Below are 23,594 nucleotides of genomic sequence, written 5' to 3'. Positions count from 1 at the left end.
CACACGGGAGCGGGGATGGGGTGTTACTAAGGGAGCGCCCCCTAGAGGCCCGGCCAATGCATTCTCGCTCAGGGTCACGGGGCCACAGTGGGATAAAGTGAAAGTCCCTGCTCGTGCGTCTCCCATGGCATCAGACACAAAGAACCTGTCCCCAGCAGGGTTTGCCCAGGACGCTCCCCCAGCCTGGTCGCAGCCCCATCCCAGCCCTGGTGCGGCCCCTGTGTGCTCTGTGGGAAGCTGTGGACTGAGAGGTGGGAACCGCTCAGCTCAGTCCTGACATGCTCAGCCTTTACTTCTGTGAACCTGTGAACCTGGTGGAGGAGAGAGCGTGATGGGGCAGCCGCAGCCTTCCCAGGCCTGGAGGAGCCCCTCCTTCCCCCTCAAGGCTTCAGGTGACTGCATCCCTGGCCAACACATTGACCCCATGTGACTCCACATGACACCCAGAATCGCCCACTAAGCCACTCCTGGATTCCTGACCCTCAGCAGCTGTGTGAGATAACAGATGTCTGTTGTTTTCGCTGCTAAGTTTGTGGGTAACTCGTTACACAGCAATGTAACAAACACGATAAGGCAACCAGGCAGATCAATATGAGACGCACCATTTACTGGAAGTATTGGATGACTATTTATAGGGCTGGAGTTAGTGTCTGAACAAAATAGAAGATTTGCAGGCCGGGTGCAGTGGCTCACACCTGTAATCCCAGCACTGTGGGAGGCCGAGGCTGGTGGATCACCTGAGGTAAGGAGTTTGAGACCAGCCTGGCCAACATGGTGAAACCCTGTCTCTATTAAAAATACAAAAAAATTAGCACGCCTGTAATCCCAGCTACTCAGGAGGCTGAGGCAGGAGAATTGCTTGAACTCGGGAGGCAGAGGTTACAGTGAGCACTCCAGCCTGGGCAACAAGAGCAAGACTCTGTCTCAAAAAAAAAAAAAAAAAAAAAGATTTGCAGATTCAAGAATTCTGACTTCTAATCCTCAGTACATTCCTCAGTACGTTCCTTCTATCCCAATGAGCAATGTTAACTAACTTAGCTCTCTAGTGTGAAATGCACACCATGGAACCAAGACATTCATTTAATCCTGTTAGCAGCCCAAGAAACCCGAGAGTGTGTGTGTGTGTGTGTATGTGTGTGTGTGAGACAGAGAGAGAGAGAAAGTGGGGGAGAGAGGAGAAATGCAGCCCTCCCACCAGACAACAGCAAGCGTGTGAGCTGCTTCCTCCTCCCTCTGCAGCGAGGACCCACACAACTTCCTTAGTCCAGCACTGTCTGCACAGCCACCCCAAAATATGCAAATACAACTGGCTGCCCACACAACCTCTGCCTGGCACTTCTTCTAACAAGACCCTGCCTGAGGTATAGGAGGCAGTGGCTATGCAGAAGTCATCTGGTTTCATGGGATGCGTCCTAATGACTGCCTTAGAGGTAGTTAATGAGAGAGAGAGGAGTCTTTTGGAGCTTCCAGAAAGGTTTCAGCCCCTGACAAAAGGTTGCAAAAAGAAATTTCCCTTTTCCTGTCCAGGCATGGTGGCTCACGCCTGTAATCCCAGCACTTTCGGAGGCAGAGGATCACTTGAACACAGGAGTTCAAGGCTGCAGTGAGCCACGATTGCACCACTGCACTTAAGCCTTAGTGACAGAGGGAGACCCTGTCTCCAGAAAAACAAAACAAAACAAAACAAATCCCTTTTCCTGACATCAGACTTCTCTGTATCAAGTTGTGATGGCTGGTGCAGAGGCAGCCATGATGTCACCTCAAGGAGACAGGCCTACAGTGGAAAGCAACCTAGAGGGTGGCCCAGAGGAGGAACGGATATAGCCAGGGGCCTTGCGTGCCTCCGCCAAGCCAAGCAAAGGCCAGCGTGGAGGAGCTGACCCCTGGGGCTTCCCACCTAGGTCAGCTCAAGGCAGATTCTGCTACTTTCAGCTCAATTCACCAGCGCCCCAACCAGTGGGCCTTTGGAACTCACACATATCTAGGGACCAACTTCTTATCTACATGCTTTGCATTTCCCAAAATCCAAAAGTCACTCATGGGTACCCCTGTGATAACAGCAAGCCTGAGTTTTCTCCAGGACCACAGGAAGCCACAGGGTCAACGTTCCCCCACCCGGGAGTGCCAGCCCCACTCAGGTTTGCAGGCGGGGTGTTCTTTTATCTTAAAGCAAACATGGCTACCATTCAGAACAGTACATGAATGGAGAATTCCTTTTAAAAACAAAACCAATTTCTATTAGAGAAAAATACTTGGGGGAACCAGCGTCCCAGGGACCCACAGCCTACTCTAAATATGTCATTTTTTTGTTTTTTTTAAGAAAGAGGAAAAAAGCTTATTCACATCATGAAGATTTTAACAAATTTTAGGGCAAGGAAACAGGCCGTGCAGTTGCAAATACACAGGGAAGCCCTTTTCGCTGAGGCACAGAGGCCTGGGAGCCGCTCTAGGCGGAGCTGACGCGGGAGAGCCAGGCTGGCGCCAGGCACGGCTCCACTCAGAAGCACTAGGCCTCCGTGCCTCCAAACAAGAGCTGCGGTCAGGAAAAGGAAAGGATGTCTTGTTTTTGCCAAGGTATCTGAAGTCTCTGTGGGCAGCAGCTGGGTGAGCTTTTCAGCTGTGATAGAACAGAAGCATTACAGGGGCAGAGCTCATTCACGAGCAGGTCTTTGAACACAGGCATTACTGGCGAGCCACCTGATTCTCTCACTGTGTCTTCCTCTGCCGGAGAAATCCTTGTACATGAGGAGACAACTAAAACTTGCAGCTTTGACTCCCAGGTCATTCTTCCAGAGGGAGGCACTGTGGCCATGTGCCAGGAGGGCAGAGGCACTGGCCCCACGGAGGACAGGAGTTCGTTCTCAGACAGATGAACGCTGCAGGTGCGCCCACAGAAAAGTCCACAGCCCCCAGTAAACAATGCCGTGCTCGCCACTGCTAGGGGAGGCTCAGGAACCCGGCTGGGGTGGGAGGCCTGGTGCCAGCCTGGTGTGATGTCAGGCACAAGGGGCTGGGGCCGCACTGTCCTCCCCTCTTCCTGCTTTTGCTTCAGTCCTGGCCTCTTTGGGCTGCAGAGCTGGGGTCCTGGCAGGTCACCTGACTTTTCTGGCCTTGGCTCCCCCTCTTTGGAGTGAGCAGATTGACCACAACGGCTATCCCCAGGGGTGCCCGAGCTGCAGGTGTCGGGGCCAGGGCCAGGGCCGCAGCCTTCCATGTGACCCTGCAGTGGAGCCTGGGCCTGGCTTAGGAACAGCTGGGCGGGCTCTGCTACTGTTCTACACTCTGGCTTCCGACTCGAGCCGCCATCAGGGAAAAAGCCTGGCATGATCTGTGTGCTTAGCGCACCTGGAGAGCCAGGGCACTGCCCCAAGCCCCGAGCCCTGGCTGAGGCTTCTCCACTCCTTAGTCTCCAGAGTAGCAGAGGTGCTGTGGGCCCGAGTCTGAGCTCCTCCATGGCCGCCTGTGATGATGAAGCCAGGTTGTCGGAGCCTGAGAAGCAAGGCTGTCCTTCCTGCCCCACGCCTGGGTCACTGCCTTTCTCGTGATAAGGAAAAAAAAATCCCTTCCTGGGAGAGTCGTTCCCTTTCCATGTCTGAATAACAGACTCCCCAAATGCCAGGCGGACCCAGCCCTGAGGCCCCAGAACACCCCTACCGAGCGGTGAGCATCTGTGGGCCCAGCCTCAGGTCTCTCCTAGCTCCGCGGCGGCGCTGGTGCCCAGTACTGAGTGCAGAGGCCGCCCTGCAAGCCACTCCTGGACTTGACCTCTAAGGCCACTTCTCACTGTAAAAACTGTGGGGACATTGTGGGGCCTATGCTGGCCCTGCCCTCCTCCTCAACGGCTTCATGCCTGCCAGGGCCAGGCACTTGGGGGCACTCCCAGCTGGGGACCCCGGCTCAGCCTCCCCAGGGCTGGAGGGAGGCGGGATCTGGGTGCTGCTACTGGAGGGCACTGCCCCTGAGGGTCCCAGCTCTTACATTTGCTTTTGTGGTGTGTCCTGAGCCTGCCTCCTGCTCCCTCGCCACTCAAGGCCACCACACGGCCCAGTGTGTGACACCAACGGATGCCCGCACAGCAAAGCGTGCTAGCGCTGCACGGCACTTTGGTGACTTTGCTGAGCTCTCCAGAATTGCCAGGTGCTTCCCACTGCTTCCTCATGCTCTCAGGTGAGAAGCCCCCTCTGTCCAGCCTCCACACTGGTTCTGTGTGTGGCATGTGAGTGGTGTGGGTGGCGTGGGTGGTGGACGGCACATGGGTGGCATGTGAGTAGCGTGGGTGGTGTGAGTGGCGTGGGTGGTGTGAGTGGCGTGGGTGGTGTGAGTGGCGTGGGTGGCGTGTGAGTGGCGTGGGTGGTGTGAGTGGCGTGGGTGGCGTGTGAGTGGCGTGGGTGGCGTGAGTGGCGTGGGTGGCGTGAGTGGCGTGGGTGGCGTGGGTGGCGTGAGTGGCGTGGGTGGCGTGAGTGGCGTGGGTGGCGTGGGTGGCGTGGGTGGTGTGAGTGGCATGGGTGTCATGTGAGTAGCGTGGGTGGCGTGTGAGTGGCGTGGGTGGTGTGAGTGGCGTGGGTGGCGTGTGAGTGGCGTGATGTGATATGGCAGCACGTGGGTGGCATGGTGTGGCTTGCTTTGTGCTGTAGCTCCTCCACCATGGGCACGTGGCCTCCTCATGCTCCCAGCTACCTGAATATCGTCCTGCTCACGACCAGGACTTGAGCCCGCCCCTCCGCAGGTTCCCGCTGTCCCCTCCTCCGCCCCACCACCATCACACACCTCCTAGTCTTACCTTCTGGTTACCCCAGGGCCTAAAGGAAACAGTTCTTTTCTTCCAGGTCCTTTCCTGTCTCTGACACCTAAGCCATGTTGACTGTATAACATCCTAGTGGAGGCCCAGCCTCCTGACTCTACCAACGAGGTTGCACTGCCACGCAGGCCAGGGCCAGGCAGCCGACGGCCTGGGGACTTGTGGAGCCTCTGTGGCCTCTTATGAAGTCACCATCCCTGAGCATGGGCACAGCAAAGGAAGAAAGGCCTGGAGGCCCCTCCTTCCACCCTTGGGAGGTGGAGACAGGCACACTGCGGTGAGAGGGCTGGTGTGTGGGAGCTGGTACTTGGGGGGCAGGCGTGCTCGGGGAGCTGGTTCTCAGGGGACTGGAATATGGGAGCTGGTGCTCTGGGGGCTGGTGTTCAGGGGGCTGGTGCTCAGCATGGGGGGCTGCTGCTCGGGGTGGGGGGAAGCTGGTGCTCTGGGGGGGCTGGTGCTCGGCACAGGAGCTGGTGCTCAGGGTCTGGTGCTCGGGCGGGGAGCTGGTGCTCGGGGGGCTGGCATGCCGGGCACCCATGTCTGCCTGTTCTCCAGCATCCAGGTCTCAAAACCTCATCACCCAAACCACCAAGAATGAGCAATGCGGGGCAGACACCTGCTCCACTGCCCCTGCCCTGGTACGGCATATGGCAGCTGGTCATGACTGAGAAAGGAAGTGGCACACCAGGTGCGGCTGGCCCACACCGGGCCAGCACATGGGGACCCCAGGCTGTTCCAGACCAAGGGCCTCCTCTCGTGCACCCACAGACCCCGTCTTGCTGCTCAGTTCTAACCCTCCGGCGTTTCCATGCCACTGTCCACTCTCCACGTGAGGCTCGTGGCAGGCGCGGGAACATCATCCTGTGGCTCTTGCAGCTGGTGCTTGGGCCTGTGCTTGGATGAAGGCCGCCGGGGCCTCTGGGCATCTGGTATGCAGCGTCCTCTCCTGACTCTCCCCTCACCTTTCCCATGTGCTGCCCCTCCCACAGTTGCTGCTACATGCTGAGACTACTGGAGTCTAACCCCAGCGCCACCCGCTTCCAAGCTGTGCCTCAGTTTCCTCAACCACAAAGAAAGAATAACAACACACGGACGCCAGCAGGCTGTGGAGAGCCAAAGACCCCCGGGGTGCACTGAGAACAATGCTGGGCATGGAAAATGCCAAGAAGCAGCCAGGAGTATGATGACATCATCGATATTCCCAAACCTTTCCCCATGGAGAAAACAGATGGCAGAGCTTTAAAAAAAATACACGACAAAAGCAAACATAGACCACTGGGATTACAGCAAACTAAACAGCTTCTGCATGACAAAGGGAGGGACAGGGTAAAGAGACAACCCCCAAGTGAGAGACAACCCTGCAGACCACATGCCCAATGCAGGCCCAGCATCCACGGGATAAAGGGGCTCAGACTCAATAGCAAGAAAGCAAACGGCAAAGGATCTGAACGGCTGTGCCTCAGAAGGAGCCACACCAATGGCCAGCAGGTTAACGCAGAGCTGTTCGGCATTATTAACCATCAGGGAGAAGCAAATCGAAGCCACAGGGAGGTGTCATTTCATGCCGTTCAGATGGCTATTATCAAAAAGACGAACGTAACAGGTGTTGACGAGAACGCAGAGAAAGGGGACCTGGCACGCTGTGGGGGAGAGAGAGCATCAATCTGTGTGGCCACTATACAAACCATCTGGAGGTGCCTCCAAAAGTCAAAAATGGAACTACTGGCCCAGGGCAGTGGCTCACACCTGTAATCCCAGCACTTTGGGAGGCCAAGGCAGGTGGATCACTTGAGGTCAGGAGTTCGAGACCAGTCTGGCCAACATGGTGAAACCCCATCTCTACTAAACATACAAAATTAGCCAGGAATGGTGGCGGGCGTCTGTAATCCCAGCTACTCAGGAAGCTGAAGTAAAAGAATCACTTGAACCCAAGAGGCAGAGGTTGCAGTGAGCCGAGATCGTGCCATTGCACTCCAGCCTGGGCGACAGAGCAAGACTCCGTTTCAAAAAAACAAAAGGAACTACCATAAGGTCCAACAATCCCACTTCTGGGTATGTATCTAAAGGAACTGAAATCTGTGTGTCAAAGAGACATCTGCGCGCCCGTGTTCACTGCAGCACCACCCCCAACAGCCACACAATGGAGGCAGCCCAGGTGCCCACCAACAGACAAATGGATAGCGAGCGTGTGGTGCGTAACACTGTGTTATTATTCAGCCGTAAGGAAGAAGGAAGTCCTGTAACTAGCAACATCACAGACAAACCTGGTAGACCTGACACTAAGTGGATAATCAGCCAGTCACAGAACGACAAATCCTGCATGACCTCACTCACACGAGGAATCGGAAATGGGGATCTCACCAGAACTGAGAGGAGCAGGGTGGTTACCAGGGGCTGGGGGCTTGTGCAAGGATAGGCAAAGGAGGTGCTGATCAAAGGGAACAGTTTCAGTTAGACCAGAGCGATGTGTTCGTGATCCACCGCGCTGCGTGGTGACCAGTTAACAATAACGTATCATGTTTCAAAATCGGGAAAAGAATAGATTTTTAACATCCACACCACCAAAAACGATGTTGGTGAGCTGATCGCTATGTTAATTAGCTCAATTAATCTTTCTACAATGTACACATAGATCACATGGTACTCCATAAATATACACAATTATATTTTGTCAATTATAGATAGATGACAGATAGGTAGGTAGGTGGGTAGATAGATACACACACACACACGAGATCCTCTTCAGGTAAAAAGCAGAACGGGAACAAAACCTCAACCTGTATGGAACACTGAGATAGTTAGAGCTTCTCATCATGCTCTTTACAGCAAACCTAGAATGTTTAGAATCATGGTTTTACTATTTAGAAATAATGGATTTTGGCATAAGACCTTTGCCAAAATCCCCTTCTGGTGGTGTCTCTGATGAATGGGAGCTGCACTGTCTGAATCCTGACGACGGTGCCGGCGGCTGGGGATGCTCAATGTCAATCAAAGCTGAAGCACGTGGCAGTTCTCTGCCTGGGAGTCCTGCTAAAGTGGCTGATGTGGCGTCCTACTTGCACGTGGCTCTTCAGTTTTTACCTCCACATCTCTTTTTTAAGGTTAAGAAGAACAAAGCTCATCTGAACATATTACCCAAACAAATGTCATAGGAATATAATATCTCCTGATTATTTCCCTGGACATGGAAACTTAATGATTTATACAAAAATATTAAAAGAGAAGAACCGAGTATGTCGATGCAATTTCCTGGAGGCCTCCTCAGAGCCGCAACATAAAATGGAGTGTTTTTAGGATGTCAATAAAATCTTTCTTCAGATAAACCCCATGAAGATTTCACATTCCCTTTCTCACGCCAGTGACCGAGCGAAACTCCAGGTGTGATTAACTTCCCTCACCCCAGCAGTGCGAGGTCACTAGCACCAGACACGGGGAACGTGGGAGGACCAGCACGCAGGTGTCACTGTGACACCATTTCTAAAAGGTCTCTGTTTCCCTCGCTGACACTCCACCTCGTCCAGTGTCCGCCCCGACCCCGGGTCTGGACAAGAAAACTGACCTGGAGAGCAGTTGCGCTGTCCAGTCACAAGGCCCTCGAGAAAAGGCAATGGCAAACCCACCCCAGGGCCCCACGCTGAGTCCCTGACGAGCCTCAGACGTGCGTTCACCCCAACTCTAGAGCCCCCACAGCCCCTGCCCCAGGATGTCACGTAGGAGGGCCATAAAAACAATCTGTAATGCGGAACAGGAATATGCAGGAAGGAGGTGGTGCCCGCCCGAGGGGACAGGGCAGCAGGCCCCTTGCGTTTGTCACCAGCAGCTTGAGGACCGCACGCTGCCTGCCGTGGGCCACCCCGGCCACCGTGAGGAGCCACCTCCTGCCGCCCCAGGGAGGGGACACTGGCCCCTACATCAGCCCCCTGGGAATGTGCCAGCAAGCCCTGCTTCCCTCTGCTCCCCTCGGCCCAGGTGTGCACCCCCACCTCATCCCCGCCTTCCCCTCATCCCGACAGAAACACCCACCCACCCTCACCCTCCCAGGCCTGCCCACTGTGGACACCCAGAATCAGGAGCTGCAGCCTCTGAGTTCACTGGGCAGAGCTTGCTGCCCCCAAGGTCTGAGAGAGGCCCAGAGAACAGGGACAGTAAGAAAGATGACGTTGCTGAGACACACCACAGCGAGGTCCCATGGGCCACGCTGAGGTCACATGGGCAACCCTGAGGTCACACTCAGTGGCAGGTGCTTTACACAAATGATCCCTCAGCGCTCAGCACAGCTCTGCCCCGCTAGCTCCACTGCCTCTCAAAATAATCCTGCCCAGGACCACAAAGTCACTGGCAGGCCCAGGACAGGGAACCAGGCTGCACTGGTATTGGCACCCGAGCCCCCCACCCCACCGTGCGGCATCTCTGCCCTGAGACCTCCCACAACTGTGTCCCCAGGGGCAGGGAACCGTGGAAGGGGAACCCAACTTCTCTCTGCCTTAGACTCTCCGTGGAGTGACGGTTGATAACTCTATTCCCCACTTTCTTCAAAGACACTGTGGATTCGTGACTTCCCGAATGTGAAAATGGGGCTGCATGATGCACACAGAACCGCCAGGACAAGGCACCTTGGGCTCCAGGAGGACAGGCACTCAAGTCCTCTCTCCAGCATGCCTGGGCTGTCGGTGCTCCAGAGAACGCGTCTGTCACCTGCAGCCCAGACAGTGTCTGCTGCATTTATGAGGTTAATGAGACACTGAGCTTGCTGGGAGCACCATCTCACCAACCTGTTTATCTAGATTTAGCTTGGCGCTCAGCCAGGCGGGAGCTGTCCTCAGGCCAGTGACACGGGCAGGACCTCAACAGAGAGGGTCGAGGCCCAGCACTCACAGGCCCCACAGCCCCTGCTGCCCATCCCACCCACCCTCCAGTCTGAGGAATGCGGGCCGCGCCTTCTCCCTCCATCCCAGGGAGGAGCAGCGTCCACAGGCCAAGCCTCTGCAGGCGTCCCCTGTCCTGCCACGCACACTGGCTCTGGCAGGCCGCGTCCGGTTCTGCAGGGACCAGGCCTTGCCCAGGACAGCGGCGCCCGGGGGAGGTGGCTTTGCTGTGGCCAGCAGGCGGCACCGTCTTGTTCTGTGTGCCAATCCCACTTGCCCTTCACATCTTTCAATAAACAAATAAGGACACAAATAAAATAGAAGTCCCACCGTGGGAAGGCTCCTGGCTTTGACTCGCTCTGGGGTCAGCGCGGGCCGTGGTGGCAGAGGCTCCAGGAGTGTGTGGTGATGGCAGGGAGCGGCTGACAGGGTGTCCTTCCAATCCACATGGGGACAGGGCGCAGGTTACTATGCAAACCAAACAAAGCACACACAGCCCGCGTGCGGCGCAGAGCCAGGCCCGTCTCCTGTGCTCTGGAGCCCGTCAGAACCGTCTTACACTGCTGCTGCCGCACGGCTGTACATGCCCTGCTTCCGTGAAAGGTGGGCACACAGTGCTCCCCACCCGCATGAGGCACCCGCTACGGGAGCAGTGGCCTCCTTCTGAGGGTCACAGGGGACTGGCTATCGGGGCCCCGCCACTCAGGCACCTCACACTGAAATAACGAGAACGCACGGAGTTTTAAAAATATGGTATGTCTGGCCAGGGTGACACACTCTGCTTCCTGAATTGTGTGGCCTCCTAACGGCAGTCACAGTCACGTGCAGACAAGGTGGGGGTGGTGAGTACACACAGCCAAAGAACCTGCCGGAGCCACCTAGGGTGGGGCCAAGACACAAACTCCGTAGGGCAAAAAGAGGATTGGTGTGGGAATAAATTTCAGCTCATTGTGAAACAAAATTAGACAGCGCCTTATCTGTAGTATCCATAGGTAGCCAAACACACGCAAACACACCCTCCTCAGTAAATCTGATGACGTTTCCAGTAGCGAGTGCCCCGGCTTGAAACACATCCCAGAAGGAAAACGCCTACATGGAAAGTGATTTCTAAACAAGATGTAGTTTCAGACGTGAAATCTGTTGGAACAATTATCACGATTCTTAAAATGCATACGTATCAGCTTGCTCTGAGTAAAAACACTTAAAACCTAAGTCAAACCTTCAGACAGAGCAGTGAACTGCATGGATCATTGCAGCCTACGGGTCAGGAGAAGCAGAGGCCTCTGTCCCCAGGTGGGAGGCACTGACCCCTCCAGAGGGCTGCTGCCCACGCTGGTCTACAGAATCTCTTGGTGAACCTTACCCTATTTCACTCCCTCCCTCGGGGTGAGGGGGGTGGGGAAACAGAACTCGGCTGCCCCCTGGAATGACGGGGCTTGCCACCTTGCCTGTGTGTGTATTCCTTAACGCTGTGTCAGCGTTTCTCAGCAGGCATTTTCAAAACAGTGACCGTGTCAAACTCAGGGCAGGCGTACGCCTGCGGGCCCCGGAGAAGAGGGCCCCTGCGGCTGGAGTTGAAACCATCATGCCCTTGGCCTGCCCGAAATCGTCCCTTCTTATTGTGCAGAGGAGCCTTCCATGTCCGGCAAGGATCACAGCTTCCAGTGGGCCGAGTGGTTATTCCGTTTCTGCTGCGTCCGGGAGCTGCGTCCAGCTGGTTCAGCTTCCCAGGGCACGGGGCAGCAGGCGCCACGTCAGCCCTGCCAGGATGCAACAGGCCCAGCTCCTTGGAGAGGGAGGGTGTGTTCTCCTCAAACACCAACAGAAAGAGTTCCAGAATTTGGGGCAAGGCGTTCGAACTTGAATTGTGTGGCCTCCTATAGGCTGCGGTACCTGTTCCCAGGCACGTCGGTCGCCCTCACCAGGCCCCTCTGCAGGCCAGGCCCGACCTGGCAGCTCTGTGGCCCCATATTTGCTCCTCACGGAAGCCCTTACACCTTACAGATGAGGAGACCAAGGCACAGAGAGGTTCAGCAGCTTGCCCAAAGTCACACAGCAAGTCAGTTGCAGAATCAGGACTCAAACCCAGGCCATCTCACCAAAAAGTCACTGCTCCTATAGATAGGAGCCAAGGATCAAAACCCAACCAAAGTGCTTATCTCACATCTTCATGGAAAGGAGGTTTCCCATCAGCTGAGAACACTTCAGCCTCTAACTGGAAAGAAGCCTGCTGCGATTTAAGATGGGAAGAGCAGAGAGGCACCGGGCACTTGAGACAGAGCTTCCTTTTGCTAACTTCTAAAATCAGGTCTCGATGGATTGGGAAGAAACAAAAATTCAGCCCTCCAATCAACCTGGAGCACCAGCCCTGACAGCCTCACAGCCTGGGGGAGATAGACCCACCCAGTCCTTCAGCTGCAATAGAACATTTCAAGCAAAAAACACTCCAACTTTTAACTCTGTGGGTTTTTTTTTTAAGATTTTGTAAATTTATAAATATATATACCTACTATGTACCCACAAAAATTAAAAATACAAGATTTTGTAAATTAATGCTATTTTATAAAAGAGAGTAATACCCCTTGCAGTGAAAATTTTAAACCAAGACGAGGTACATGGTCAGAAGGGAACGCTCAGCCCTCACCCCGTCTCCATCCCCAGGACTGACCACTGTTCAAATCTGGTATTGGCTGGTGGCTCACGCCTGTAATCCCAGCACTTTGGGAGGCTGAGGCAGGCAGATCAGGAGTTTGAGACTAGCCTGGGCAACACGGCAAAACCCTGTCTCTTTTTTTTTGAGACAGAGTCTTCCTCTGTTGCCTAGATTGGAGTGCGATGGCGCGATCTTGGCTCATTGCAACCTCAACCTCCACCTCCTGGGTTCAAGCAATACTCCTGCCTCAGCCTCCCAAGTAGCTGAGATCACAGGTACGCGCCACCATGCCCAGCTAATGTAGCAGAGACGGGATTTTGCCAGGTTGGCCAGGCTGGTCTTGAACTCCTGACCTCAAGTGATCCACCCACCTCGGTCTCCCAAAGTGCTAGGATTACAGGCATCAGCACTGTGCCCGGCCCTCATTTTTATTTAAAAAAAAAAAAAAAAAAAAAAAAGCAAAAGCCGGCATAGCTCACAGAAGCTACCCAGCAGCACGACACAGAGCTCTTTTCTTAAATGCTGCAGCATGGAAACCTAGGAACACGCGGCGGGGGCTAGGGGTTCCTCTCGTGCACGCGTGGCCCCTGAAGCTGCCTGTTCTCTGGGAGAATGAAACACCTGAGCCAACGCTGGGCCACTCCAGGGGATCCCGGATAAAATCACCCCCAGTCCTGCCACACAGATGCACACGCCCTCCCTGCTGGACCACCCCGCTGTCCTACATGTTACCTGACGTGGTCCCCAGAGAAACAGCTTGCTCAGCCAACAACGGCAGAGCGAAGGCTCAGCACCCCCTCGCCGCCAGCGCGTTACTCAAGAACGCTCCAGATTTCACCGCTGCCGGAGGACAGGGCTGAGGGGCTGGAGTCCATGTCCCAAGCAGGCAACTGCGTCTCAGGCAAAAGTCTACAGATGACATGTACCGTGGTGCTGACCCAGCGGGAGAAGGCAAGCCGCAGCCACCGTGCCACTGCATGCTCCGGTGGCCACAGTAAAACACACAGAAAAGTGGAATTAACTTTAATGATGTGTTTTACCTAACCCAACATATCCAAAATATCAGACTTCTCCATCGGACACTGAAATCCAATACCTATTTCCAGCTCTCAGGGCCTCACACGTGGGCCTCGCCGCTTCTCCCGGGCAGGCAGTACGTGGGGCCGGCGGCCACCACACCAGAGAGGCCAGCTCTGGGTTTGTTATTCCCAGGACATTTGCAGCGGACGAGGCTTGGCCTGCCCTGACGGAGAAGGCGGAGTGGACTTGGGAGTCCTGCTGTGGCACGCCCTGACAGAGCTCTGTGTGGGAATGTGGGCGCTGGAGACAGGTGCAGGCCAGATGCATGAATGTCACAGGTGCCCAAGTCAACACAGAGTTATGAGGTGGAGGGGCAACAAGCCACGGGGCTACAAAGAGTCAATGCCCCCTGAGGAGACAGAGCGGAGCGGGAGGTGCTGGGGCTGGGGCTGAGGAAGAGCCCAGCCCAGAGGGCACAGACTTGGAGACAGCATGGGGTCTGAGACTAGGACCCCAAGCTCCCGTTCTCCCTCCCCCTGTTGTCTACCCACAGTGACTCAGCCGGGGAAGACAAGAGAGTTCTGCTCAGGGGCAGCCCCGCTGTCCTTACCTTGTCGGACCCAGGGGGCAGGTCCCTGGCTGGAGTGTGTGAGCAGCAGGAGGCGGCAGAAGCGTGGGGCCCTGGTTTTATCTGCCTGCCCAGGCTGGGAGGGGCAGGAGGGTGGGGAGGAAGAAATCTTGCTGGATCCTCTGTTGCCCGAGGAGGGGGCAGGACTCTGCCCTCCTCCCCCTCTTAACCCAGAATCTCTGCAAGCCAGGACGGCAGGAGCAGCCAGCACCCACAGGAGGGCCCGGGACAGTGCCTACGGCTGCCCATGGCAGCTGGGCCGGCGCCAGCGAGGGGAGAGAGTCCTGCCAGGGTGGGCGCCATGGCCGTCTTCCCATTCTCATCATCACAGAGAGACTGACCAAGAGGACATGACCAGGCCCCACACTCACAAAAGAGGCCAAGCCAGAAGTCGAATGACCGACCATGTGTCGGCACCCTGGCTGAAGTGCGGTGAGGAAGGACTCACAACGAAACAAGAAAATGCCTCTTCTTACACAGCTCAGGTAAAAGGTCAAAGACACAACAGGGCTTGAAATTGTGACAACACTGCCAGGTTGTAGGAGGCTCTGGCTGCCATCCCAAAACGCACCTTCCCACACACCTCTCCAACACGACAGCCCTGGACTCAGCCCACAGGGTGACAGCCCAGGCCCCTTGCAGCGGGGTGGGGCTCAGGGGGAGTCTTCAAAAGAAAAGCCCAGGCGTGCCCTTCTGGATTTTCCTGCCTGGAATGCAGATGAAACAGCCGGGGCAAGGCAGCCATCCTGAGACCAGTGAGCCACAGCTAGGACAGAAGCTGGGGCCTGAGCATGATGTTGGAGGAGGCCAGGGTCTCTGCGGCATGGCGGGGCAGTGGCCCCCACCCCGACCGCCTGATTGCTAACAGGAGGAAGATGGATCTGCTGTTTGTGAAAGTGCTTGCGAAGGCAGAGCCTGCTCCTCACGGGTGCGGACCTGGGGAGCTGTGTGATAAGCAGCAGATATTTGTTGGTCTTAGTCCCTGGTTCCTGACACAAAGCTCATAAATTCCTTGTAATTTCCTGAGTGGGAAGGGTTACAGGAGCATCATTTGTTCTATTTGGTTCTTGTACAAAATTCTTAAAACCTTACATTTTCCTGCCTGGGCGCGATGGTTCATGCTTGTAATCCTAGCACTTTGGGAGGCCGAGGTGGGCGGATCACGAGGTCAGGAGATTGAGATCATCCTGGCTAACACGGTGAAACCCCGTCTCTACTTAAAAAAAAAACAAAAAAATTAGCCGGGCGTGGTGGTGGGCGCCTGTAGTCCCAGCTACTTGGGAGGCTGAGGCAGGAGAATGGCATGAACCCAGGAGGTGGAGCTTGCAGTGAGCTGAGATCACACCGCTGCACTCCAGCCTGGGCGACAGAGCGAGATTCCGTCTCAAAAAAAAACAAAAAAAAAAACACCTTACATTTCCTACAGGATGGGAGCATCTACTGTTACTCCTAACAAGCCCCTTCAATCCCACCTGAGTGACAGGAGACTTGCGGGGGCCCTCGACAGCACCCCCCAGCCCCCTGCCGTCCTCCAGGAAGGACGGGGGCTGGAGACCAGGCTCCCTCAAAACTCTTGTACAATGGACTTCAGGGTGGTGAATTCAACCACATGCTGGGAGGCCCGTGCACCACAGCTCCCCAGGGACAGAAGCCCTGGTACCCAGGCTCCCCCAGGCCTCACTCTGCACCCCTTTCCCCCTGGCTGTCCATCGGATCCTTCGTAACACCCTCTACAAGAAACCAGCAGACACAGCTGGTGTTTCCCTGAGTTCTGTGAGCTGTCCTGGCAAATGATCAAACTCGAGGGCATCATGGGAACCCCAGCTTCCAGCCAGTTGGGTCATGGGTCACAACCTGGGATTGGCATCTGACAGTGGGGCAGTCTTGTGGGACTGGGCCCTGGCCCTGGGGGATCTGATGCGTCAGAACTCAGCGGAATTGGAGGGCGCCTGGGTGGGTGCTCTGGAGCACTGCTTGTGGGGAAACATCCACGCATCTCTCGGCAGAAGTGTTCTGTGTTGAGTGTGAGAGTGCAGTAGGGAGAAAATCTTTTTTTCCTTTTCACAGGGGACAAACTAATGAGTATTAAACTATAGATCCTGACATCAGCACAGGCTGCTTCCCGAGGCATTGCCTGGTCCCTGAGTGCATGAATCAGGAGGTCCATGGAGTGCCCCCGAGACAGCGACTCCCCCACCCCCTACTTCATGCCAGTGTCCCCTCCTGCAGCACAAGGAGCCCTGGGCACTGGTGGTGTGCTGGTGGGCACAGGTCCCCGAGGCTGCGAGCCTCATGGCACGCCTGGCCTGGATTCCATCCCCCTCTAGGAATGAACCCAGTGCTCTCTGGGTTTGTCCTCCTTGTGCCAGCGCAGACACCCGCAGCTGGTTTTCTTTGGAAAGCACACCCTTCACAAAGTCTAAAAACCCTGTGTGAGCGTGGGGAGAAAGAAACAGGGACTCCTGACACAGAACAGACGCTCGCACTCCAGAGCCCACCCCGCTGGGGACAGGCGCCCCATGCCCAGACCCCAGGCCGGCTCTGCCACCACCACTGGGCAGCCGGTCATATCACACAGCGAAAAAATGCAGCCAATCCTCATGGCAGCTCCTATGCTGACGGAGTGCCCTGCTCGGCACATGGCTCCTGGGCCGCAGCCCCTGAGCTGGGAGACCCCATGCTGACGGAATGCCCTGCCTGGCACGTGGCTCCTGGGCCGCAGCCCCTGAGCTGGGAGACCCCATGCTGACGGAGTGCCCTGCCTGGCACATGGCTCCTGAGCTGCAGCCCCTGAGCTGGGAGACCCCATGGAAGCCCAGAGCACACTGTTGTTTCCCACAGAGCAGGTGGCTCCAGCCCAGCCTTCAGCCTTTGGTCACAGGTCACAGCCTGTGCCGGGGGGACCCAGGACCAGCGTCTCTGTACCCCCTGCCATGCAGGCCTCTCTTCCAGGGACACTCTCCTCCACGCACTGCCTACCTTGAGGGTGGGGTTAGGGAGGGTCCCAGGGACACTCTCCTCCACGGGCTGCCTGCCTTGAGGGTGGGGTTAAGGAGGGTCACAAGCCGGCAGCCTCCTTCGAGGAATGAAGCAGGTCCCTGCCCGGCTCGGCCCAGGGTCTTGGGGGCTGCACTCCTTCGCATGCTTCCCCCCGCGCTTCCTGTTTGCTAATGTGTTCACCATCCTCGCCTCGCCACCCCCACAAGAACAGGAGCCTCCTCCGTCACATCTACTCCTCGTCCCCAGGCTGAGAAAGGCCCTGATAAATGCATCACACACGTGCTCTGTGCGACTCCCCCACAAGCCTGGGCCTCCACATGCACCAAGGCCCCCGGGTGACTCATCCCCGTCAGGTGACTTCCAAAAAAGGAAACCTTTTCCATTATAAAAAATCGCCCCCAAATAAGGAAGCCCACATTCTCACAACAATCTATCGAGTATTTGCTAAACCTTCACAAAAAATGGCATCGAGAGACAGAGAAATCAGGAAAAGAATGTCCCAACACTCACACTGACGGTGACCCCCGGGGAGCTGTGAAATGTCCTCTCCACACTCACCCCACACCTTGGTGACAGACAGGCAGACAGGCCTGCCTTCCCCAGACACCCAGCTTGGGGTGGGAGGCTGTCAGGTTAGTATCGTGTTAAAAAAGTAATTAATGCTTTATCCCTGGAAAAAAAAAAAGAGCTCAGAGAATCAACAGTGGGGAGCTAATTACTGATTAACAGAAGAACAACCACCAACCCCGGCTTTTTATTGCGGACCCAGCGAAGTGACCGTCTAAGGCACCACAAAACTAACAAGAGCTCCAGAGTTGCTCATCACCTGATGCGCCCAGAGTCTCACCCACAGGAAACAAACTCTTCTTTCCTTCTGTCCCCATATTCAACACTCAACACAGAATGCTCTGCTCACCAAAACGGGTGGGGATTTCAGCATCAGAAAATCCCACGATGCCAGGGCTCGCCCTGGAGACTGCCCCACTTGTGACCTGTGGTCCTGGCCACTGGGTCAGGATGCTGATCCTAGCTTGTGACCTGTGGTCCTGGCCACCCAGCTAAGCCGGGGTTCCCACGGTGCCCTCCTTGAGTTTGATCATTTGCTAAGACGGCTCACAGAACTCTCGGAAACACTGTCTACTGGTTTATTATAAAGGGTGTTACGAAGGATCCGGATGGACAGCCGGGCGGAGAGAGGCACAGGGCGAGGCCTGGGGTGTCCGGGGCACAGGAGCATCCAGTGCTTCTGACCAACCAGCTACAGGGTGGGTTTCCAATGACTCCTCCTTGGGTTCAATTAATTTGCCAGAGCAGCTCACAGAACTCAGGGAGACACATTTACTGTTTTTTGTTTGTTTGTTTGTTTTTGTTTTTGAGGCGGAGTCTCGCTCTGTCGCCCAGGCTGGAATGCAGTGGCCCGATCTCGGCTCACTGCAAGCTCTGCCTCCCGGGTTCACGTCATTCTCCTGCCTCAGTCTCCCGAGTAGCTGGAACTACAGGCGCCCGCCACCATGCCCGGCTAAGTTTTTGAATTTTTAGTAGAGACGGTGTTGCACCATGGTCTTGATCTCCTGACCTCGTGATCCGCCCGCCTCGGCCTCCCAAAGTGCTGGGATTACAGGCGTGAGCCACCGCGCCTGGCCTCATTTACTGGTTTTTATAAAGGATGTTACAAAGGATACACATGAAGAGATGCTCAGGGTGAGGTATGCACAGGGTGAGGTATGGGGCAGGGAGCTCGGAGCTGCTGTAACCTCCCCAGGGCTCCACCCTCCAGGAACCTCCCCGTGCTCAGCAGCCTGCAAGCCCCCAAACGCTGTCCTTGAGGGAGTCTGTGGAGGCCTCATTATACAGGCACGATCGAGCAGATCACGGGCCACTGGTGATCCACTCCACCTCTGCGAGCTCCCTCCCCTCCCCAGAGGTCCACGGGTGGAGTCCCAACCTCTAATTACATGGTCGGTTGCCCTGGCAACCAGTCCCCCAGGAGGCTGTCCTGGAGCCCCAGCCAGTCACCTCATTAGCAAACAAAAAGACACTCAGCACTAAAGGTTGTAGGAGCTGTGTGCCCAGAGCCAGGGCCAGAGACCAAAGTATGTTTCTGATTACATCACACTATCACACTCACCAAGCATCACCTGCCCAGCTGCGCTGTCTCCTCTCAGCCCTGAGTCACACTCACACACACATTCAACATTCACATGCACACACACTCACACACTCTCACACTGACACATTCATGCTTGATACACACACACACACTCACAATCTCACACACACACACTCATACTGACACATTCGCGCTTTACACACACCCTCACACACACACACTCACAATCTCTCACACTCACACACACACATACTCAGGGCTGAAGACATGATGAGTGTCCCAGCATGCAGTGGGGGAAGAAATGGACTAAAAAGACACAGCCGTGCACTCTGGGAGGGGTGCGGACGTGGTCACACCCCCGCCTGCAGTGCACTCCTGTGCCTTCTCCAAGCTTCAGTTGACAACAAGGATCCTGTCTGGAGACCCCCCGCGGACTCCAAGCACGAAGATGCAGATGCCCGCATGGCACCCACACACCAGGAAAGCCGGTTTGAAAACACCATGGAACCAAAGTCCCGGCTCCAAGATCTTTACACTATTTGGGAAGAAAACAGAGACACCCGTGCTTTCGTCAGCAATACATGTACTAAAATCAGAATGAGGCAGAGAAGATCAGCCTGGCCCCTGCAGAAGGACGACATGCAAATTCGTGAAGGGTTCCATATTTTTTGTTGGCACAGATGTGGTGAGCAGGGAACACCTCTACACTGCTGGTGGGAACGTACATTACTACAACCATTATGGAAACAGCATGGAGATTCCTTAAAGAACTAAAAGTAGATCCACCATTCGATCCAGCAATCCCGCTCCTGGGTATCTACCAGAGGAAAAGAAGCCGTGAGCAGAAAAAGACACATGCATGTTTGCAGCAAGACGATTTGCAATTGTAAGGATACGGAACCAACCTAAGCGTCCATGGACCGAAGAGTGAATAAAGAACACGTGGTCCATATACACCACGGAATACTACTCAGCCATCAAAAGGGACAAAATAATGTCTTGCAGCAACTTGGATGGAGCTGGAGGTCATTATTCTAAATGAAGAAATATTATTCTAAATGGAAAACCAAAAACTCTGTTCTAACTTATAAGTGGAAGCTAAGCTATGAGAACGCAAAAACATAGAGTGATATAATGGGCAGGGAAATTGGGAAGGGGGTGAGGGATAGAGACTCTATATTGGGTCCAGTGTACACTGCTCGGGTGACAGGTGCACTAAAATCTCAGAATTCACCACTAAAGAACCTGTCTGCATAACCAAAATCCACCTGTATCCCACACACTAGTGAAGTTTAAAAAAAAAGAAAATAGAGACACTGGTGAACTTTTGTGACATCAAGCATGCATCCTAACATTTAAGGATGACACTCCAAGAATATAAATGATGGACAGACGTGTGACTTCGGCAGTAGGAGAAACGGGAAATATAAACAAACTTCACCCAGTCTCAGAGCAGGCAGGAAAGTGAAGGAAAAGAATGTTACATAATAATGATGGTGATGGTAAAGTAGAAAGTTAAGACAATAAAAGAAAAAACAAAGTTAAATACATAAGTAATCACAAGTATAAACAGTATTTAAGAATTTAGCTGTCGGCTGGCGGGGGCGGCTCACATCTGTAATCCCAGCACTTTGGGAGGCTGAGGTGTGCAGATGGCTTGAGGCCAGGAGTTTAAGACCAGCCTGGCTAACATGGTGAAACCCCATCTCTACTAAAAATACAAAAATTAGCTGGGTGTGGTGGCACACGCCTGTAATTCCAGTTACTCAGCAGCCTGAGGCAGGAGAATCACTGGAACCCGGGAGACGGAGGTTGCAGTGAGCCAAGATTGTACCACTGCACTCCAGCCTGGGTGGCAGAGCAAGAGTCAGTCTCAAAAAAAAAAAAAAAAAAAAAAAAAATCCAGCTGTCTGCCAGATTGCTAAATTTACAGAGACGCACAAAGCTGAAATGTAACCAAGTATCCCCCATTTTTCTGTTTCTAAATTATTTTTATCTCTTCTCTTCTCTTGTCTCCATTTCCCCCTGTTCCCCACTTCCTACATAGCCCTTTAGAAATGCAATTATACCCTTTTCCCTCCCATTCACTGGACACTGCCGACGGGGCGAGCTCACCTAACCATGTGCTCAGGAGCTCCAGGGGAACCCTCAGACACCAGGCGGCTGCCTCTAGAGACAACAGTTGATCCACACCCAAAGTGCTGTTATGAACTAACTCCCTCCACCTGGAAAGTTTTGGCCACCTACAACACCCACAACACCCCCAACCCCCGCAACCCCCACAACCTCCACAACCCCAACACCCACAACCCCACAACCCCCACAACTCTGACAACACCCACAACACCCACAACACCCACAACACTCACAACCCCTACAATACCAACATCCACAACACCCAGAACACCCACAACACAACACCCACAACACCCACAACACAACACCCACAACACTCACAACACCCACAACCCTCACAACCCCAACACTCACAACCCCTACAACACCAACATCCACAACACCCACAACTCTCACAACACCCACACCACCCACAACACAACTCCCACAACCCCTGCAACCCCCACAACCCCAACACCCACAACCCCTACAACCCCCACAACACCCACAACACCCACACCATCCACAACACAACACCCACAACACCTACAACTCCCACAACCCGTACAACACCCACAACCCCAACACTCATAACCCCAACAACACCCACAACAGTCATAACCCCTACAACACCCACAACACCAACACAACACCCACAACACCCACAACACAACCCCCACAATACCCACAATACCCACAACAACCCCACACAGTTCTGCCCGTGAAGATGCCAACTCGACCAACCAGTAGATAAGGCAGCGAAACGAGTTATGCGGACCCCCTCCTGCCCGCCTCCTCCCCTGTGTGCCACACATCCCCCACCTTTAAAAGTGCCCACTTTCTGCTCCAAAAGTGAAGTGGTACCCTCACTTTACCTCTTCCCCTAAGCTAGCTTTGGAATAAAGTCACTTTCTTTATACCCGACCTGCTCTTGTTAATTGGACTCTGCCAGCAGCAAGCGACTAAACCTGTGTTTTGGTCACAGAAACTGTGAAACTGTGTCACAGAGAGGCAGAACTTAAAGGCAGAGAGGACACACAGACAGACACCAACGTGGAGATGACTGGGGTGGGAGCGTAAAGCTGCACTCTATAAAACACCTGCAACCAGATGGCAGACCTGGGGGCCTGGAGGGCTCAGCAGAGACCGAGAGGGAGGGTTGTGTCGTGGCAGTGCAGGGCAGCGGAAGGAGTAGCAGCAGGACTGCGCCTGCAACAGGCTCACAGCACCCAGAGCGGTGGATGTGCCCTGGACGGAGGTGACGGAGGTGACGGAGCAAGAAGGCTGACAGCGGTATGTGTGTGGGGGGTGGGGGTGGGGGTGTTTACCGTGTGCTTTGAGGACAACCCAGCAAATGGGGCGGTGGGGCAGGCCAGGGCAGAGTGGGCCCCCCTCACTTGCCCGCAGGTCACCGGGTGCCCGGGAGTGGGGAGAGGGAACAGCTTGGCTCTGGGACAGGAGCGAGGGGCCACAGGCTCTGCCACTGTCACTGTTCCTAGAGAAGCAACAGACGTTACCCAAAAAGGAGCAGGCTGAGGATCTTAGATACAGACATGAGCACGAGGCGGCCACGAACAAGACTCCGACTTTCCCGACTATCAGCTCAACAACACCAAAAACTCGACCGAAGTGAAACAAAAACCCAGAAAGGCAAGAGCAGAAACAACGCATGGGAAGATGCAGGTGTCTGTGCTGTGCGCGCAAACATGCAGGTATTTTATCTGCAACTCCCTAAAATACACAAAATGACCACAGCCCTGGTCCAAACACACCAATCATATCTACCAATACAAAAAGGCTCCAATCACCTACTAAAAGGACAACATTCGCACTGGCTTAAAACAAACCCAACTCTGCAGATAGAAGAGAAAGACCTAAAACAGAGAAATTCAGCAGAGTTAAAAATACATGAAATAAATATATACTGGAAAAATGCAAAAAAAAAAGGGTTCAATATCTTGATATTAGACAATAAAATATCAGGCGAAATGAAATAAATGAGACATCAGGAATATAATGCTAAAACTAAAATTCTTACAGCAGACGTAGTCACTCGATACATTTGTACCAAATAACCCGACACACTTCATTCAGCAGAAATTCAGGGGATACCACAGAAACCCATCTCAGCATGTGAAGGCAGGAGACTCGCGTGTCCCTTCCAACCCGAGACAGAACACGCGGGCAAGAAATAAGCACACAAGGCTGTCAGACACATAAACAACAAAATTAAAGAAGCAGCGCATAAGGAGAAGGAGGCAATTCTGTACTTGGTAAGAGAGAACACACCTTTCTTTTTTCAGTATCCCATGGAAACATTCATAAACAGCACCCAGATATTAAGCAGCAAAGAAATTTTCAACCAAGTAATAATTAAAATACAAACAATATTCCCTAGAAATTAG

At 54.3% G+C, this 23,594-nt stretch overlaps 2 protein-coding genes and 1 non-coding gene across 8 annotated transcripts in view; 1 reads left to right on the top strand and 2 right to left on the bottom strand.

Annotated features, from left to right (window-relative positions):
• Nucleotides 1-23,594, bottom strand: part of AGPAT3 (1-acylglycerol-3-phosphate O-acyltransferase 3) — a 122,797-nt gene that overhangs the window by 48,326 nt on the left and 50,877 nt on the right. The window contains 1 exon segment of one of the 5 annotated variants that reach the window (NM_001133935.1): nucleotides 13,947-13,999. The exons of the other annotated variants lie outside the window; for them this stretch is intronic. The gene's annotated coding sequence lies outside the window, so the exon portion shown is untranslated. 5 annotated transcript variants of the gene reach the window in all.
• LOC129052337 (uncharacterized) lies at nucleotides 986-5,016 on the bottom strand. 2 transcript variants are annotated; one of them, XM_054542610.2, is made up of 2 exons: nucleotides 4,781-5,016; nucleotides 986-3,460 (listed from the first exon to the last, which is right to left on the bottom strand). In XM_054542610.2, exon 2 carries the CDS (start codon nucleotides 3,452-3,454, stop codon nucleotides 2,540-2,542), a length of 915 nt encoding a protein of 304 aa, XP_054398585.2. In that variant the 5' UTR covers nucleotides 3,455-3,460; nucleotides 4,781-5,016; the 3' UTR covers nucleotides 986-2,539. The 2 variants fall into 2 exon arrangements, with proteins under 2 accessions (XP_054398585.2, XP_054398584.2); XM_054542609.2 differs by having other exon boundaries at nucleotides 986-3,534; nucleotides 4,781-5,014.
• LOC112130546 (U6 spliceosomal RNA) lies at nucleotides 19,637-19,743 on the top strand. Its single transcript, XR_002912795.3, has one exon. It is a non-coding gene; the product is annotated as a U6 spliceosomal RNA (small nuclear RNA).

This window comes from Pongo abelii, chromosome 22 (assembly GCF_028885655.2).
Source record: "Pongo abelii isolate AG06213 chromosome 22, NHGRI_mPonAbe1-v2.0_pri, whole genome shotgun sequence".
NCBI lineage: Eukaryota > Metazoa > Chordata > Mammalia > Primates > Hominidae > Pongo > Pongo abelii.
This window is presented reverse-complemented; position numbering and strand designations above follow the sequence as displayed.